At 36.4% G+C, this 20,920-nt stretch overlaps 1 protein-coding gene and 1 pseudogene across 1 annotated transcript in view; both read right to left on the minus strand.

Moving 5' to 3' along the window:
- The window catches only part of LOC108281196 (ankyrin repeat domain-containing protein 36B-like), a 97,526-nt gene that overhangs the window by 27,571 nt on the left and 49,035 nt on the right, over nt 1-20,920 (minus strand). Inside the window, exons 13-21 of the mRNA XM_037727202.1 lie at nt 20,118-20,157; nt 18,161-18,189; nt 17,999-18,071; nt 6,046-6,074; nt 5,879-5,951; nt 4,176-4,204; nt 4,008-4,080; nt 2,526-2,554; nt 497-569 (exon numbers count right to left, since the gene is read on the minus strand). Coding sequence (XP_037583130.1) covers nt 497-569; nt 2,526-2,554; nt 4,008-4,080; nt 4,176-4,204; nt 5,879-5,951; nt 6,046-6,074; nt 17,999-18,071; nt 18,161-18,189; nt 20,118-20,157 — 448 coding nt within the window. The remainder of the gene's footprint in view (nt 1-496; nt 570-2,525; nt 2,555-4,007; nt 4,081-4,175; nt 4,205-5,878; nt 5,952-6,045; nt 6,075-17,998; nt 18,072-18,160; nt 18,190-20,117; nt 20,158-20,920) is intronic.
- LOC108281197 lies at nt 15,997-17,155 on the minus strand (annotated as a pseudogene).

Below are 20,920 nucleotides of genomic sequence, written 5' to 3' on the forward strand. Positions count from 1 at the left end.
AATAAATTCTTTTCCCTCCTTCTTGCCTCACAATCTTTCTTCCTTGAGGAAAATAATTATTACATCAGTGGTCTCTTTAATTTTCCTTCTACAGTGTTTATGGATTATTAGGATCACTTCTTCCTTCTGGTTTTAGCAATATGATCTGATGCTTATAATTTCTGTTACTTCATATCTTTTCATTTTTTCCCTCTTGAAGAAAACATGCTGTAGAATTAAAGCAAAATTATGCTGCCCCTGAGCCTGGTATGTCCTGAACTGCTCTTTAATGGTTCTTCCCAATTTCAATGTAATAAAGTCTGTAAGCTTACTACTCAGATCATGGTCAAGGACCAGCAGCATCGGCATCAACTAAGAACTTATTACAAATTCAGAATCTCAGGCCTGCTGAATCAGAATGTGCAGCTTCAATGAGCCCTCCGCTAATTTGTTCATGGAAGAGAAGTTCTCTTCTATCTTGAGTGAACATGACATTAACTATGTATTGCAAAATTACCTGTCCCAGATTTTTGTACATCCTTTGTTTCTGTGGCTATATTCGAAACAGAATCTTTCTTGTCACTTGTAGTCTAAATGGGATTTGAAACAAAATAATCAATATAAAAAGTATATTTCATAGACTATAAGAGTTAATAGTTCAAAACATAAATGAGAGTACAAATACCTTCAAGGCCAGTTGTTTCTGAGAAGACTCTGAAAAAAAAGTATACATAATCAATCATAAGTTAGTATGATAAAGTTAACCACACATTCATGAAGTGTTTGCAACAAGCTGTATTTTCCTGCCTGTATTAGTGTTGACTTTGATGTTTTATACTTTGTGTCGTGGGACAGGAACTGACAGAAATACACTGAAGAAAACAGGAGTACAGTCTTCACGAAATATACACTTTCAATTTCAAATGTAATCTTATTCTTCACATGTATTACTTTAATAAAAAATGCCATTATAAAGGTGGATATGCCGAGTGATGAAGTAAAATGTAATCTAAAATCAGAGGAGCAACTCATACACCTGGGAATCAATGCCTACATACTACTGCATGTTTTTCATGCTAGACATCAGAAGGATTTATACCATTATACTACAAATATTCATCATGCTCTTCTACTTGCCTGATAATTGAGCAGGTACACAATGACTATGACATTTTAGTTGAATATATGCTTCACAAGTCCTCAGCGGAAGTGTAGCAGAATGATCAGCTTAGATATATGTTTGGTGAATTCTAATATACAATATGCTTTATTTATCACACCCATGTGGTGTAATAATGTGCCTACATTTTTTGTATCCTCTAGTATAGCCATCTGAAAGTTTATTCATTGACTCATGACAAGAAGGCATAACATGTAAACCATCAAAAAGTATAATAAATTATCAAATTTGACATACTTACACAAAAGAACAGTGCTACAAGCAATTAATATGAGGAAGCTTTTACATTTGGAAATTACTCCAATATTCATTGAAAATAACCACTTTAGGAGTCAACTAATGAATTCAACAATTATTTTTGATTTTAAAATAATCTTGTTTGAAGTAGCATGTTATCCTTTAAAAACTTTTCATTTAATTGCTATTATAACCAAGAGTGAGCTCCTTGAAAAACAAAACCACTGTATGCATATTCACCTTTACCTCATTCTAATAACTAATATCAACAAAGCATGTATATCTGATGCCCTATAGTAACAAACAGGAGTAATGAGTCAGTGTAGTTTACCCAATTCTAGCACTCTTTCTTGCTTCCAGTAGCTCCTGGAGCAGCCAAAACCAAATCTTCTTTTATGCAAATATTCTAAATGCATCTGAAGTGAGTTCACTTAGGTTTCCTCAGCAGGAACCCTCAAATTAAATAAATAACTTCTTCTTTTCCCTCCTTCCAGCCTCACACTCCCTCTTCCTTGAGAAACATAATTACTACATCAGTGGTCTCTAGTTCTCATTCTACAGTGTTTATCATTTATTATGGTCACATCTTTCCTCTGGTTTGAGCAATACAATTTGACGACTATAATTTCTATTACTTAATCTCTTTCTCCTTCCACTCTTGATGAAAACATACTGTAGAATTAAAGAAAATTTATGCTGTCCCCTGAGCTGCTTATGCCTTGCCTGCTCTCCAATGTTTCTTCTTCCCAATTTCAATGTAGGGAAGTCTATAATCTTACTACTCGGAACATGGCCAAGGAACAGCAGCATCAGCATCACCTGAGAACTTATTACAAATGCAGAATCTCAGGCCTGTTGAATAAAAATGTGTAGCTTCAATGAGCACCCTGATGATTTATTTGGGGAGGGGGGGAAGTTCTATCTTGAGTGATCATGACATTAAATGTGTATTGTTAAATTACCTGCTCCAGATTTTTGCCCATCTGCTATTCCTGTGGCTATATTTGAAAGAGAAACTTTCCTTTTAAACAGAGCCTGAATGGGATGAGAAGTAAAGTAATCAATACATAATATATATTTGATAGACTATATAGTTAATATTTTTAAATATAAATGAAAGAGTAATTACCTTCCAGGCAGATTGTTTCTGAGAAGACACTGAAAAGCAAATGGTATACATAATCAATCATATGTAAATATAATAAAGTTATCAGTACATTCATGCAGTGTTACCATCAAGCTGTATCCTGCTGCCTGTATTAGTGTAGGCTTTGATACTTTATACTTTGTGTCTTGGGACAGCAACATGACAGAAATACACTGAAGAAAACAGGAATACAGTCTTCAAAATATATACACTTACACAGTCAAATGTGATATGATTTGTCATATGTCTAAAACTCAAATAAAGCAGTGTCAATATCAATGTGGATATGCCAAGTGACGAGGACCAATGTGCTCTAAAATCAGAGGAGCAACTCATACACCTGTGAATCAATGTCAAAGCAGGTGGTACATACTCCCGCATATCTTTCATGCAAGACATCAGAAGGATTTATACCATTATGCTACAAACATTCATCATGCTCTTTAACTTGCAAACTGAGAAAGTATACAATTGTGATGACACTTCAGTTGAACATACACTTCACATCTCTTCATTGGAAGAGTCCTAAATGGATCAGCTTTGATATATGTTTGGTCAATCCTAGCAGATAATATTCATTATTTCTCACAACCATGTGGTGTAATAATGTGCCTACATTTCTTGTATCCTGTAGTTTAGCCTTCTGAAAGTTTCTTCATCCACCCATGGCAAAAAGGTATAATATATAAACCTTAATGAAAAGTATCATTAATTATCAATTTTGACATACTTTTACAAAGTAAAACTAGTACAAGCATTGGACACTAATAAACTTTTACATTCAAAAATCACTCCAACATTCATTAAAAATAACCCTATTAGAATTCTAATAATGAATTCAACATTAGTTTTGTTTCCAAAATAGTCTTATCTGGAGTACCATGTTATTCTCTACAGAATTTTCATTAAATAGCTATTTATACAAGAGTTAATTCCTTGGACAACAAGCCAATGTATTCATGTTCAAGTTTATCTCATTTTTATAACTAAAATCAACAAAATATGTATCTATGATGCCCAATAGTAACAAGAAGTAATGAGTCAGTGTGGTTTATCCCAATTCTAGAACTCTTTCCTGCTTCCAGTAGTTCCTGAAGTAGCCAGAATAAAATATTCTTTTAGGTAAATATTCTAAATGCTTCTGAAGTGAGTTCACTAGGTTTCTTCAGTAGAACCCCAAAATTACATATATCACTTCTTCTTTTCCCTCCTTCCTGCCTCACAATCCCTCCTCCTTGATAAATATAATTATTACATCAGTGGCCAACGTAGGGAAGTCTATAATCTTACTTCTCAGCTCATGGCCAACGACCAGCAGTATTAGTGTCACCCAAGAAATGCAGAATCTCAGGCCTGCTGAATCAGAATGTGCAGCTTGAATGGGCCCTCACTGATTTATTCATGGAAGAGAAGTTCTCTCCTAACTTGAGTGAACATGACATTAGCTGTGTATCACAAAATTACCTGTCCTGGGTTTTTTTCCATCCTTTATTTCTGTGGTTATATTTGAAACAGAATCTGTCTTGACACTTATAGCCTGAATGGGAATTGAGGCAAAAGAATCAATACATAAAGTATATTTCATAGACTATAAGAGTTAATAGTTCAAAACAAAAATGAGAGTATAATTACCTTCAAAGTCTGTTGTTTCTGAGAAGAATCTAAAAAAAAAGGTATAATCAATCATAAGTAAAATGATAAAGTTATCCATACATTCATGAAGTGTTTGCAACAAGCTGTATTTTCCTGCCTGTATTAGTGTAGGCTTTGATGTTTTATACTGTGTGTCTTGGAACATGATAGATATATACTGTAGAAAACAAGAGTACAGTCTTAACAAAAGGTATACTTCCAACTTCAAATGTAATATTATTCTTCGTATGTCTATTACAACCAAAAAAAGTGTCATTATCAATGTGAATATGCCGAGTGATTAGGTAAAATGTGATCTAAAATCAAAGGAGCAACTCATACACCTGGGAGTCAATGTCAAAGCAGGTGGTACATACTTCCACATATCTTTCATGCAAGACATCAGAAGGAGTTATATCATTATACTACAAACATTCATCATGCTCTTCTACTTGCCTCATAATTGAGCAGGTACACAATGACAATGACACTTTAGTTGAATGTACACTTTACAAGTCCTCAGTGGAAGTGTCCTGGATTGATCGGCTTGGATATATGTTTGGTGAATCATAGTATATAATATGCTTTATTTCTCACACCCATGTTGTGTATTAATATGCCTACAGTCGTATCCTCTAGTTTGCCTTCAGAATGTTTCTTCAGCCACTCATGGCAACAAGTCATAATATATAAACCTCATCAAAAAGTAAAATAAACTGTTAAATTTGACATACTTATACAAAATAAAGTTGTTAAGAGCATTAGATATGAATATGTATGAATAAGCTTTTACATTTGGAAATCACTCCAACATCCATTAAAAATGACTATCAGAGTCAATTAATGAATTCAGCATTATTTTTGTTTCTAAAATAGTCTGGATTGATATATCACATTATTCTCTAAAGCATTTTCCTCAAATTGCTATTTCATCCAAAAGTTATCTCTCTGGAAAACAAAGCCAATGTATGCATATTCATGATTATCTCATTTAAATAACTAATATCAACAAAATATACATCTCTGTTGCCCAACAGTAGCAAAGAGGAGTAATGAGTCACTGTAGTTTATCTCAATTCTAGCATTGTTTCCTGCTTCCAATATTGGAGCAGCCAAAACCAAATCTTCTTATACAAAATATCCTTAATGTATCTGAAGTGAGTTCCCACAGGTTTCCCCAGCAGAAACCAAAAAAAATCACATAAATAACTTCTTATTTTCCCTCCTTCCGGCCTCACAATCCATCCTTCTTGAGAACAATAATTGCCATATCAGTGGTCTCATCAGTTCTCATTCTACAGTGTTATGGGTCATTACGATCAGTTCTTTCTTATAGTTTTAGCAATACGATCAGATGCTGGTAATTTCCGTTACTTCATCTCTTTCTTTTTTCCCTCTTGATGGAAAAATGCTGTAGAATTAAAGTAACATTATGCTGTCCCCTGAGCCTGGTATGTCTTGCACTGCTCTTTAATGGTTTTTCTTCCCAATTTCAATGTAGAGAAGTTTACAATCTTACTACTCAGATCATGGCCAAGGATCAGCAGCATCAGTGTCACCGGAGAACTTACTACAAGTGCATAATCTCAGGCCTGCTGAATCAGAAGGTGCAGCTTCAATTAGACCCTGCTGATTTATTCAGGGAAAAGAAGCTCTTTTCTATCTTAAGTGAACATGACATTAAATGTGTATTACAAAATTACCTGTCCCAGATTTTTGTTCATCCTTTATTTCTGTGGCTATATTCGAAACAGAATCTTTCTTGTCAGTTGCAGCCTGAATAGGATTTGAAACAAAATATTCAATACATAAAGTATATTTTACAGACTATACAGTTAACAATTATAAACATAAATGAGAGTGTAATTACCTTCAAAGTTGGTTGTTTCTGAGAAGACACTAAAAAGAAAAAGGGATACATAATCGCTCATAGGTAAATATAATAGTTATCCATACTTTCATACATAATCGCTCATATGTAAATATGATAGTTATCCATACTTTCCATACTTATCCATACTTTCATGCAGTGTTACAATCAAGCAGTATTTTCCTGCCTGTATTAGTATAGTCGTTGATGTTTTATACTTTGTGGCTTGGAATAGGAACATGACAGAAATACACTGAAGAAAACATGAATACAGGCTTCACAAAATATACTCTTACAATTTGAAATGTGATATCATTTGTCATATGTCTAAAACTAAAACATTGTCAGTATCAATGTGGATATGCCAAGTCATGAGGACAAATGTGATCTGAAATCAGAGAAACAACTGGTACATCCTGGAATCAATGTCAAACAGGTGGTACACACTTTCACTTGTCTTTCATGCAGAACATCAGAAGGATTTATACCATTATACTATAAATATTCATGATGTTCTTTAACTTGCCTGATAACTGGAAAGGTACACAATGGCAATGACACTTTAGTTGAATGTATACTTTGACAAGTCCTGAGTGGAAGTGTTCTGGACTGATCAGCCTGAATATGTGTTTAGTAAATTCTAGTATGTAATATTAATTATTTGTCGCACACATATGGTGAAACTCTGTGTTCACATTTCTTTTATCTTCTCGTTTAGGCTTCAAAAGTTTCTTCATCCACTCATAGCAACTAGGTATAACATATAAACCTCATCAAAAAGTATAATAAATTATCAAATTTGACATTCTTACACAAAATAAAGTTGCTACAAGCATTAGATATGAATAAGCTTTTACTTTTGGAAATCACTCCAATAGTTATTGAAAATGGCCATTTTATAAGAGTCAATGAATTCAATATTATTTTTGTTTCTAAAATAGGTTTGTAGTATCATGTTGTTCTCTTTTTATTATAAATACTTATTGTGCAAAACGTGATGTCTTAAAACAGTTATACACTGTAGAATGGCTCAAGCAAGCTAATTATCATGTGAATTATTTCCCATCCTTATTTTTTTGTGGTGAAGACTGCTTAAAATCTGATCTTCAATTTTCAGTAATAAATTGTTATTAATTATACTCATCATGTTGTACAATAGATTATAATTATCATGCTGTACAATAGATTTCTTGGACTTATTCTTCATGTCTAACTGAAATGTTTTATTTATATGTACATATATATATATATATATATATATATATAGTTGTACTTTAGGTTCTGGGGTACATGTGCTGAACATGCTGGATTATTGCATAGGTACATACATCACAATGTGGTTTGCTGCCTCCATCCCCCCATCACCTATATCTGGCATTTCTCCCCATATTATCCCTCCCCTAATCCCCCTACCAACAGACCCCAGTGTGTGATGCTCCCCTCCCTGTGTCCATGTGTTCTCATTGCTCAACACCTGCCTATGAGTGAGAACACACAGTATTTGATTTTCTGTTCTTGTGTCAGTTTGCTGAGAATGATGGCTTCCGGATTCATCCATATCCCTACAAATGACACAAACTCATCATGTTTTATGGCTACACAGTATCCCATGGTGTATATGTGCCACATTTTCCTTGTCCAGTCTATCATTGATGGGCATTTGGGTTGGTTCCAGGTCTTTGCTATTGTAAATGGTGCCGCAATGAACATACATGTGCATGTGTCTTTATAATAGAACGACTTATAATCCTTTGGATATATACCCAGTAATGGGGTTGCTGGGTCAAATGGAATTTCTATTTCTAGGTCTTTGAGGAATTGCCACACTATCTTCCACAATGGTTGAACTAATTTGCACTCCCACCAACAGTGTAAAACTGTTCCTATTTCTCGACATCCTCTCCTGCATCTGTTGTCTCTAGATTTTTTAACGATCGCCATTCTAACTGGCGTGATATGGTATCTCAATGTGGTTTTGATTTGCATTTCTCTAATGACCAGTGATGATGAGCATTTTTTCACGTTTGTTGGTCTCATAAATGTCTTCTTTTGAAAAGTATCCATTCATATCATTCGCTCACTTTTGAATGGGTTTGTTTCCTTCTTGTAAATCTGTTTTAGTTCTTTGTAGATTCTGGATATAAGCCCTTTGTCAGATGGGTTGATTGCAAAAATTTTTTCCCATTCTGTTGGTTGCTGGTTCACTCTCATGATTATTTCTTTTACTGTACAGAAGCTCTGGAGTTTAGTTAGATCCCATTTGTCTATTTTGGCTTATGTTGCCAATGCTTTTGGTGTTTTAGTCATGAAGTCCTTGCCTATGCCTATGTCCTGAATGGTTTTGCCTAGGTTTTCTTCTAGGACTTTTATGGTTTTACATCTTATGTTTAAGTCTTTAATCCATCTGGAGTTAATTTTAGTGTAAGTTGTCAGGAAGGGGTCCAGTTTCTGTTTCCTGCACATGGCTAGCCAGTTTTCCCAATGCCAATTTATTAAACAGGGAATCCTTTCCCCATTGCCTGTTTTTGTCAGGTTTGTCAAAGATCAGATGGTCATAGATGTGTGGCGTTGCCTCTGAGGTCTCTCTTCTGTTCCATTGGTCTATCTCTCTGTTTTGGTACCAGTACCATGCTGTTTTGATAGCTGTAACCTTGTAGTATAGTTTGAAGTCAGGTAGCTTGATACCTCCAGCTTTGTTCTTTTTGCTTAGGATTGCCTTGGCTATCTATGCAGGCCCTGTTTTAGTTCCATATGAAGTTTAAAGTGGTTTTTTCCAGTTCTGTGAAGAAGGCATTGGTAGCTTGATAGGGATAGCATTGAATCTATAAATTATTTTGGACAGTATGGCCATTTTCATCATATTGATTTTTCCTAACCATAAGCATGGAATGTTTTTCCATCTGTTTGTGTCCTCTCTTACGTCCTTGAGCAGTGGTTTGTAGTTCTCCTTAAAGAGTTCCTTTACATTCTTTGCTAGTTGTATTCCCAGGTATTTTATTCTCTTTGTAGCAATTGTGAATGGCAGTTCGTTCTTGATTTGGCTGTCTTTTAGTCTGCTATTGGTATATAGGAATGCTTGTGATTTCTGCACATTGATTTTGTATCCTCAGATTTTGCTGAAGTTGCTTATGAGTTTAAGGAGATTTTGGGCTGAGAGGATGGGGTCTTCTAAATATATAATCATTTTGTCTGCAAATAGAGACAATTTGACTTCCTCCTTTCCTAATTGAATACCCTTTATTTCTTTTTCTTGTCTGGTTGCTCTGGCTAGAATTTCCAATACTCTATTGAATAGGAGTTGTGAGAGAGGGCATCCTTGTCTAGTGCCAGATTTCAAAGGAAGTACCTCCGGTTTTTGCCCATTCAGTATGATATTGGCTGTGGGTTTGTCATAAATAGCTTTTATTGTTTTGAGATGCGTTTCATCTATACCTAGTTTATTGAGAGTTTTTCGCATAAAGGGCTGTTGAATTTTGTCAAAGGTCTTCTCTACATCTATTGAGATAACCATGTGGTTTTTGTCTTTGGTTCTGTTTATGTGGTGGGTTATGTTTATAGGCTTGCGTATGTTGAACCAGCTTTGCATCCCCAGGATGAAGCCTACTTGATCGTGTTGGATAAGCTTTTTGATTTGCTTTTGCAATCAGTGTGCCAGTATTTTACTGAGGATTTTTGTATCTATGTTCATCATGGATATTAGCCTGAAGTTTTCTTGTTTTTTTGGGTCTCTGCCAGGTTTTGGTATCAGGATGATGTTGGTCTCATAAAATTGAGAAGGATTCCCTCTTTTTGAATTGTTGGGAATAGTTTCAGAAGGAGTGGTACCAGCTCATCTTTGTACACCTGGTACAATTTGGCTGTGAACCCATCTGGACCTGGGCTTTTTTTGGTTGGTAGGCTATTAATTGCTGCCTCAACTTCAGCCCTTGTTTTGGTCTCTTGAAGGTTTCAACTTCTTCCTGGTTTAGGCTTAGAAGGGTGCATGTGTCCAGGAATTTATCCATTTCTTCCAGGTTTACTGGTTTACATGCATAGAGCTGTCTGTAGTAATCTCTGATGGTAGTTTGTATTTCTGTGGAATCAATGGTGATAGCCCCTTTATCATTTTTTATTGCATCTATTTGATTCTTCTCTCTTTTTTTTCTATTTATCTGGCTAGCAGTCTGTGTATTTTGTTTATGTTTTCAAAAAACCAGCTCATGGATTTATTGATTTTTGAAGGATTTTGTGTGTGTGTTTATCGCCTTCAGTTTTGTGCTGATCCTGTTATTTCTTGTTTTCTGCTAGCTTCTGAGTTTTTTTGATCTTGCTCCTCTAGCTCATTTAATTTTGATGATAGAGTGTCAATTTTAGATCTTTCCTTGCTTCTCATGTGGGCGTTTACTGCTATAAATTTCCCTCTAGACTAAGACGGCCAAATAGGAACAGTTCTGGAGTGTAGTTCCCAGCAAGAACAATGCAGAGGATTAGTCATCACCGCATTCCCAAATGAGTTTTTACTGCCCACAGACCAGGAAATTCCCAAGCTGAAATATGCCACAAGTTTCCAGCATGTCTGTTTCAGCTGGTACTGCAGGTCTTTGCACAAAAACACACACAAATCTGGGTGGCTCTTTCAACTGGTGCCTGGAATGCCTGGGATACAGAGCTGCACATTCAACTAAAAAAGGGGGGGCTGAAACATGGAGCCAGGTGATCTGGCTCAGCGGGTCACACCCCTTACAAAGACCAGCAATCTGCTATGCTCTGGATTGAGAGTTTCGCAGCAAGTGCAGCTGGATGCAGGATGGTCCAGCTTGGTGGGGGAAAGGGCATCAGCCATTACCAAGGCAGTCCACCACTACCGAGGTAGTCCACCATTACCAAGGCAATCGGCCATTATTGAGGCAGTCCACCATTACTGAGGCAATCCACCACTACTAAGGTAGACTGCCATTACTGAGGCAGCTCTAATCATACCTATGTAAACAAAACTGCAAGGAAGTTCACACAGCAGCTGGGCAAAGCCCATGGCAGCTCAGCAACATCTCTGCTGGCAGACTGTGACTAGACTACCTTCTTGCTGGGAAGGGCATCTCTGAAAAAAGGCAGCAGCATGTCAGGAACTTACAGATAAAGCCCCACCTTCCCAGGACAGAGCACCTTGGAAGAGAGGAGGTTTTAATTTCCGCTACAGTAGACTTAAACATACCTGCCCAGCAGCTCTAAATGGAACAACAGTGCCCCAGCTCAGCATTTGAGTTCCTATAAGGGACAGACTGTCTCCTCAAGCAGCTCCCAACCCCTGTATATCCAAAGAAATACATCATAAAGGAGAGCTCAGGCTGACATCTGGTGGGTACCTTCTGGGACGAAGATAACGGAAGAAGAAACTGGCAGCAACCCTTACTGTTCTGCAGCCACCACAGGTGATCCCCAGGACAGCACAGTCTGGAGTGGACCTCCAGCAGTCCTACAGCAGAGAGGCCTGGCTGTTAGGAGGAAAATTAAAAAACAGAAAGCAATAAGTTCAACATCAACAAAAAGGACGTCGACTCAGAGACCCCATCTGAAAGTTACCAACTACAAAGACCACAGGTAGATAAATCCATGAAGATGGGGAGAAACCAGTGCAAAAAGGATGAAAACACCCAAAACCAGAATGCCTCTTCTCCTCCAAGGGATCACAATTCCTCACCAGCAAGGGAACAAAGCTGGATGGAGAATGAGTCTGATGAATAGACACAAACAGGCTTCAGAAAGTGGGTAATAACAAATTTCTCTGAGCTAAAAGAACATGTTCTAATCCAATGCAAAGAAACTAAGTACCTTGAAAAAAGGTTTCACAAAATGCTAATGAGAATAAACAGCTTAGAGAAGAATATAAACGACTTGCTGGAGCTGAAAAACACAACACGAGAGCTTCGTGAATCCTACACGAGTTTCAGTAGCCGAATCAACCAAGCGGAAGAAAGGATATCAGAGATTGAAGATCAACTAAATGAAATAAAACAAGAAGGTAAGATTAGAGAAAACATAGTGAAAAGAAATGAATGAAGCCTTCAAGAAACACGGGATTATGTGAAAAGACCTAATCTATGCTTGATCAGTGTACCTGAATGTGACAGAATGAATCCAAGCTGGAAAATATTCTTCAGGATATTATCCAGTAGAACTTCCCCAACCTACCAAGGCAGGCCAACATTCAAGTCCAGGAAATATAGAGAACACCACAAAGATATTCCTGAAGAAGAGCAACCACAAGGCACACAATTGTCAGATTCACCAGGGTTGAAATGAAGGAAAAAATGCTAAGGGCAGCCAGAGAAAAAGGTCGGGTTACCCACAAAGGGAAGCCCATCAGACTCATAGCAGTCTCTCGGCAGAAACCCTCCAAGCCAGAAGAGAGTGGGGGCCAATATTCAACATCCTTAAAGAAAAGAACTTTCTACCTAGAATTTCATATCCGGTCAAACTAAGCTTCTTAAGCAAAGGAGAAACAACATGCTTTACAAACAAGCAATTGCTCAGAGATTCATTACCTCCAGCCCTGCCTTACAAGAGCTCCTGAAAGAAGCACTAAACATAAAAATGAACAACCAGTACCAGCCACTCCAAAACGTACCAAATGGTAAAGACCATCGACACAATGAAGAAACTGCATCAACTAACGGGCAAAACAACCAGCTAGCATCAAAATGGCAGGATCAAATTCACACATAACAATATTAACCTTAAATATAAATGGGCTAAATGCCCCAATCAAAAGACACAGACTGGCAAATTGGATAAAAAGTCAAAACCTGTCAGTGTGCTGTATTCAGGAAACCCATCTCATGTGCAAGGACACACACAGGCTCAAAATAAAGGGATGGAGGAAGATTTACCAAGCAAATGGAGAGCAAAGAAAAGCAGGAGTTACAATCCTCGTCTGTGACAAAATAGACTTTAAACCAACAAAGATCAAAAGAAAGAAAGGCATTACATAATGGTAAAAGAATCAATGCACCAAGAAGAGCTAACAGTCCTAAATATATATGCACCCAATACAGGAGCACCCAGATACATAAAGCAAGTTCTTAATGACCTACAGAGACTTAGACTCCCACACAATAGTAGTGGGAGACTTTAACACTCCAATGTCAATATTAGACAGATCAATGAGACAGAAAATTAACAAGGATATCAAGGATGTGAACTCAGATCTGGATCAAGCAAATCCAAAAGACATCTTCAGAACTTTCCACCCCAAATCCACAGAATATGCATTCTCAGCACCACATTGCACCTATTCTAAAATTGACCACATAATTGAAAGTAAATCACTCCTCAGCAAATGCAAAAGAACAGAAATAATAACAAACAGTCTCTCAGACCACAGTGCAATCAAATTAGAACTCAGGATTAAGAAACTAAACCAGAACCACACAACTTCATGTAAACTGAACAACTGGCTCTTGAAAGTTGACTGGATAAACAATGAAATGAAGGCAGAAATCAAGATGTTCTTCGAAACCAAGGAGAAAGAATACACAACGTACCAGAATATCTGGGACATATTTATCATGTTATTCTCTAAAGCATTTTCCTCAAATTGCTATTTCATCCAAAAGTTATTGCCTTGAAAAACAAGGCAATATGTGCATATTCACATTTAACTCATTTGAATAACTAATATCAATAAAACATACATCTCTGATACCAACGTAACAGAGGAGCAATGAGTCAGTGTGGTTTAGCCCAATTCTAGCACTCTTTCCTGTTTCCAGTAGTTCCTGGAGCAGCCAAAATCATCTTTTATGCAAATATTCTAAATGCATCTGAAATAAGTTCACTTATACTTAGTCTTAAATTTCAAAAATCACTTTCTTTATACTCATGAAGTCTGAAATTCCTACGTTTCCTGGATTCAGCAGTTTAGCCTTCTTCCCATCTCTTCACCCACTTTTGCCAAAACATACGCATCAAAGAAATAATGTGCAATCAGACTCCCATGAAAACAAATTAAACAAAATCTTTAAATCACCAGAGACTTGTTAATAACCAAATATATATTATATATATAATTATATATTATTTATATATATTGATATATTAAATTATATATATTGATATATAAATAATATATATAACATATAATATTTAAATATATAACATATATATATTTATATATATATTTGGTTGGTTAAGAAAATAAACATATTTGATTGGTTAATAAGACATATGTGTGTGTGTGTGTGTGTGTGTGTGTGTGTGTATATATATATATATATACACACACACATATATATAAAATGATTGCCAAGATTATTGGAATTTGCCCTTTTAGTGCTCAAGAAATACATTCTTTGATTCCTTTGTTTCTAAAGCTAGTTTGATATTATATACCATAGGGGCATCTCAGGTCCTTTTATGAAATAACTACCTAAGCAAACACAGCTTTCCTAAAGAAAAAAAAAAAAAACAATTTTCTGGATTAAAGTGCATCCCAATATGCTAACTGATGTGAACAAAGCACATATCATTGATGTCCAAAACTTCTAGGGAGAAGAAATGGAATCCTGTGGGTCACCCTCATCCTTCTAACTTCTGCTTCCCATAAAGTGACTTCCCACACGTCTCCTCATCAGAAACCTCCAAATTACCTAGCTAGCTTTCTTTGTTTATACCTGCCCAATTTGGCATACACTCTTTTTTCATTCATTAATCTAATATCCATATTGGTGGACTTCATTCTTTGCCCTTTACATTTGTTTCTTCTTTATTCCCATCACCACTATATTGTGAAATCTGTACAATCCCATTCTCACACATGTGTATATAAGGTTTTTCTTTATTAAAATGTTAACTGTGTCAGATACTTGACTAATGTGTACAAATTCCTTCCTCACAAAAGTAGCCCCATGGCCTCCTCTCTCCCATAGACACACTGTTTCACAGATGTTCTTCACTCACATCAGTTTGTGTATCTATTGTCTCTCATTTTGTTTCTATGCTTTCGCTTCATATTATGAGTTATTATCACAGGCTCAGCAATCTATCTCACCTATTTTCCTCTCCAGGAAACATTACTGAGCAGTGAATTAGAATCTTCCAGGATATAAACACTTTTATGTACACAAGGCCTTGTGGTGCTATTTTATGTTTATGCATAACACCACTATTTCTATGCCTTCCAGAGAAACGGGCTCTGGAATTTTACTGAACATAACCTATTTAAAACTTCTTCTACTACAATGACACCATCTTTCCTCGATGCACCAACATCTTCAGAAATAACTTGTGAAGATTTGAAAACATGTCAGTAATTGACATGAAAAATGAAGCATCGGCATAGTTTTTTGCAGATATAAATAAAACAAGCTGAGATCCTTACTAGATCCAAGGAGAGCAGAGTGCCACGAGACAGGAAATAAATATGAAATAGAAATATTTTCATTTGTAATGAAAAGTCTTCTTTAACAGTTTTCAGAAGAGGAAAAAATACACACACACACACACACACACACACACACACACACACAAACCAGAGCAATACAGCTTTACAGGACTTTTCTTCATCAAGGGCCTATTTGTCATTTGATATCAGGGAATGCTTTATAGTGATCAACAAAGGGGCTCTAAATTGTGACCTGAGTAGTTTAGAGTTTAGCATTGATGAAGGGGAGCCAAGAGGACAAGTAACACTTTTACCATTGGCTATTTCCATTCCTACTGTCATTCTCTGAAAAGCACACACTAGAGTTTTTTTTTTTTTTTTTTTTTTTTTTGCATGTAGCTGACTAGCCTACCAGGTCTTTTATGCAGTTCAACATACACAGTGACACCAAGGTAAGACAGTTTGGGTGCCTCCATCTCCCTCCCCTGGATCCTGATCCAGTGACTGTCAAAGCCATGAAGAACTGGGGTAGGGTGCTTGATCATGGGGAAGGTTGTTGTGGTTCACCTGGCAGATGGGAAAGGGGGAAGGTTTCACTTCTTCACAATTTGAATGACATTCTTGTCCTCCAACATATGGTCTTTACCCATTTTCTGAGGACTGTGTTTCACAGACAGACCCCAGACCAGAGCATATTTAAATTCTTTGATAAGATTTTTGTGAATCTTCATGCAGAAATCCTCCACTGTGGTCACGGAGTAAGGAAGCACCACTGGGGAAATGTAATCTGGTAACTGGCCTTTGGGTTTGGTATAAATTCTCACTAGTTTCAGATAGTCCCAAATCTTTTCCAGTAGGTCATCAAAATTCCAACGGTGACAGGCAGAGATGGGTACACAGTGAGGCATCTTATAGATGATAGCCAATTCCTCAATGGAGATTTGGTCAATCTTATTTAACACACAGATACAGGGGATATAAACTCTGTTTCCTTCCACCGCATCAATGAGGTCATCAGCTGCAGCATCGCTAAATAGAGTCACATCAGCATTATGAATCTTGTATTTGGCCAGAATGCTTTTCACAGCTTCAGATCCAGCTCACTCTGGGGGCAAGTGGCTGTGAGATTAATGCCTCCCTTGTCCTTCTTCTTAAAGCCAGTGCTGGGAGGTTTCCTGTTCAAGTGAATGCCAAAGCCTTCCAGTTCATTTTCAATTATCTTCTTATGTCCCAATGGTTTCAGGACATCTAAAACAATCAGGATCAAGTTACAGGTTAGGGACGGTGCAATGACTTGACGGCCTCTACCTTACCCATCCTTGGCACCTTCAATGATACCTGGGAGATCCAGGAGCTGGATCTTGGCACCTTTGTATCTGATGACACCAAGCACTGTGGTCAGAGTAGTGAATTCATAGGCTGCTACCTCAGAATACACCCCTGGCAGGTTCCTAAGCAGTGTTGACTTCCCCACAGATGGAAAACCAACAAATCCAATTCGAGCATCACCTGTCTTGATCAATCAAAACCTTCTCCTGGACCTCCACCACCACCACCATTTGGAGTAATGAGTTCTCGACAAAGCTTAGCAAGACGAGCCTTAAGCAGCCCTAGGTGGTGTGCTGTGGCGTTGTTCTTTTGAGTCCGAGCCATCTCAGCTTCTATCTCTGCGATCTTAGCTAAGGTGCTGCTCATCCTGGCGAGTCCCCTGTGGCCTCCACACTGACTGTCTCTCTTCACACACCCACGGGCAAACTGCCCACACTAGAGTTTCTAAGAGTTATGACGTGTCAGAAAGACATGGTTTAAGGAGTAAACAGGTGCAATCAACACAGCCATGGGAGAGATACTTGATACCTGGAAACAGATTCTACATATTATCTATGAAAGTGCATGTATCTTGTAAAATATTTTTAATGTGCATTGCAGTGATTTAAAAGTAAAAAAATATTAATTCAGGCTGTTGGTTACCTGTTGGTAATGAATGGTAGTAGAAGAAAAGATTCTAAGGCCAAAGCAACTCAGAATCATTGTTTTTAAACACTGTATCTACCAAAGAGTTAAAAAAGAGTGATGAATCACTTCATTCATTTTTAATCAGAGATAAACACACACACATACACATGCAGAAACTCAACCTAGCAATCAGAAGATGTGGTTAAGTAAAGCTTCTCAATGTAACAACACTGACATAAAACAGTTGAAGTTCTAAAACAATTGTAATGTCAGCAGGTATAGCTTTTCTCGAGATGCAGAAGAGAAAAGAGTATTGCAATCCATTTTGAAGCACTGAAAATTTTTACATTTTCAAAATACACCTCCTTGAATCCCTAACATGCACAGGAATTCAAAATTGGGATATTTAGATGATGACAACTTAAAAGGAAAAGCATTTGGGCTAGAGCTCACGGTGTGAAAATGTCTGCCTTATGCTTTAAATATCATTTTATGAACAAAGATATTAACAAGAACATTAGCATATTTACATCAAATCCTTCCATCCCATTTGGGAAAAAGTGAGAATCAAAAACCTATGAGCATTTTCAACATTTTCGTGTACATTTTCCAGAATGAAATTTGTAGTGGCAAATTTACCTTCTCTGGAAGTTGGCGAATCCAACTTTCCTACGACTCTAGTTGAAATGTGATCTTTGTCTTTCACAGTATGCTGAATGGGTTTGACAACATAATGATTAACGTTTCATGTATATATCACAGAGCATTTTATTAATAATTAAAGAAAATATGTATGTTTACCATAAATAAAGGTGGTTGCTCAGGAGACACTACAAAGGAAAAGGAACACATAATTGACTACAGGTAAATATGACAGAGCCTACCATCAATCATGCAGTATTTGTATCCAGCTAAGATTTTTTTGCTTGGCCTTGAAATTGTTACCCATTAGGTTTTGGGTTGCTTTGCTCTTGTTTTGGTTAGCACACAAACATGACAGAAATATACACATGAAAATCACAGTATAGATTCTATAAAACATGCAGTCCAAATTGCGAGTGTGAGATTAGGTTTCACATGACTACAAGTAATATAGAAAAGTACTTCTACCAATGTGAATCTGATGAATGAAACCAAAAAAAGTGATGTCAAATGACAGGACCAAATAGGGCCCCAGAAGGATAAATGTCAAAAGTCTATGGTAGAATGCTATGGTATACCTTAAGAAATCACCCAAGAATCATTTAAACTATTATATTACAATTGTTATTCTGTCCTTCATTTTGTCCTTTAACTTAGAAAATATGAAGTTGAGATGAGAGTACATTAAAATGTATCATTTATTTCTGTTTGCAGAAAGTGTTCTCAATTATTAGTTTAGATATCTACTTGGAGAAGAATAGTTTATAAAAATACACATGTTGTTCACAGTCATGAAGGCTTCTGGCATTTTCAAATTGCCTGGATTCTCAACTTTGGTTCTCTTGGCATCTTTTTATTCACTTATGCAAAAAATGTATATAATACACATCGAATAAATAATAAGTACTCAGACTTCCATATTAAAAACTCTAACCAAAATCTGTGAACAATCACTGACTTTTTTTCATAACAATCAACGTTTTTTGTGTTTTTTTTTTTTTTTTGAGACAAGGTTTCACTCTATTGCTCAGGCTGGAGTGCAGAGGCACAATCTTGGCTCACAGCAGCCTCCACTTCCCAGGTTCAAGCAATTCTCCTGCCTCAGCCTCCCAAGTAGCTGAGACTACAGGCATGTAGCCACCACGCCTGGCTAATTTTTTGTATTTTTAGTAGAGATGGGGTTTCACTGTGTTAGCCAGGGTAGTCTTAATTTCCTGACCTTGTGATCTGCCTGCCTTGGCCTCCCAAAGTGCTGGGATTACAGGCGTAAGCCACTGCACCCAGCCTAATCAACTTCTATGCATCAAAATCTTAGCCATGATTATTGACAGTTACACTTTTAGTACTCAAAAAATAAATTTCTTGTTTGTTTTTTTCTAAAGTCACTTTGATATGCTATAGCACAGCAGTCTCTGAGGTACTTTTTAAAAAATGGCTATTTCATCAAAAACAGCATTTTTAAAGAAAACAGCCAATGTTCTGATATCCAAGTGCCTCCCAGTTTGCTAATGAACATGAATGAGGCACATATCATTGATGTGTAACCCTTATAGAGAGAAGAAATCAGTTCCTGTGGTTTACTGTCATTCTTCTACCGTCTGCTTCTAGTAAGTTCCAAAGCAGCAATAATTTAATCTTCTCTTTGAGTGGGAATATACTCAGTCCACATAAAATGAGTTCCCTCAAGTTTCCTCATCAGAAACCTAATTACCTAGCCAGCTGCTTTCTTAATTTACATCATCCCACGTCACATTTTTTTTTTTTGTAAATCTAATGTCCATATCTCAACAATGAATATTATATTTTGGTCAACAAGTTTAATTGTTCACCAAAGTTTTAAGGAAAAGTATAAATTAAATTAAATTATATTTACAATTTAAAATTCATAAATTATATTTATATTTGTTAGGTTTATAATTTAATGTAATTTACATTTAATTTGAATTTATTTTAAATTATATGTAAACTAATTACATTATTTTCAAAAATTATATTATTAAAGCATAGAAAATTATTCAGCTATATTCAGTATCTCACCACCTTTGTTTTTGTACACAAAAAATAACATTATCATTATTTGATTGCTCTCGTGGATCACTTTTTATAATATCAATACCATTTGCTTTTTTTCCAGTTGTTGGTAGTACTTTTCCTTCCTATTAAAAAAAAGAGAAAAAAGAAATCTTCAGAAAATGTTGTATTTATCACTGTCAGTCAGTCAGTAATTCAAGAAACATTTGCTGTGTCTGCAAATTCATAGGGTCTATCCTAGAAAAATCTGATAATATGAATAAAACACTAATTTTTCCTACATTGGAAATAAAAATGTAGAAAAACAAAAGCAGAAAGTAACATTCATTATTTCTGCAATTCAAGTCAATAAAATATAGTAGCAGCACAAAGGCAATAAGAGTTATTTCTACCAGAAAAGCTCCTGAGACACTGCAAATTTAGGGTCATATTTTTATAATAGACAAGTGAAGAGTAACAGTGCAAAGGGTTTCTAGTCAGGGCAGCATGTGCAAAAAATAATAATAATAATAATAATAATAAGGCATGAAACAGCATAGAAAATAAGAAATATCACAATAATGTGGTAAAACTTGGACATAGTCAGAGAAAATGGGGTGAAGAGATAAAATGGGAGAAATAGGCCAAATCACAAAATATGTGTTATATTAGAATGTAAATGTTTCCTTCATGTAATGAGGATCCGGCCATAAGCAGATGAGTTACATCAAAGTAAACACATTTAAGAAAGGTCAACCTGAAAGACATATATAGATAGATAAATGTAGGGAGAAGAGGCCGGGCGCGGTGGCTCAAGCCTGTAATCCCAGCACTTTGGGAGGCCGAGGTGGGCGGATCACGAGGTCAAGAGATCGAGACCATCCTGGTCAACATGGTGAAACCCCGTCT

Source organism: Cebus imitator, unplaced genomic scaffold, assembly GCF_001604975.1.
Source record: "Cebus imitator isolate Cc_AM_T3 unplaced genomic scaffold, Cebus_imitator-1.0 Scaffold222, whole genome shotgun sequence".
In the NCBI taxonomy this organism is placed as follows: Eukaryota; Metazoa; Chordata; class Mammalia; order Primates; family Cebidae; genus Cebus; species Cebus imitator.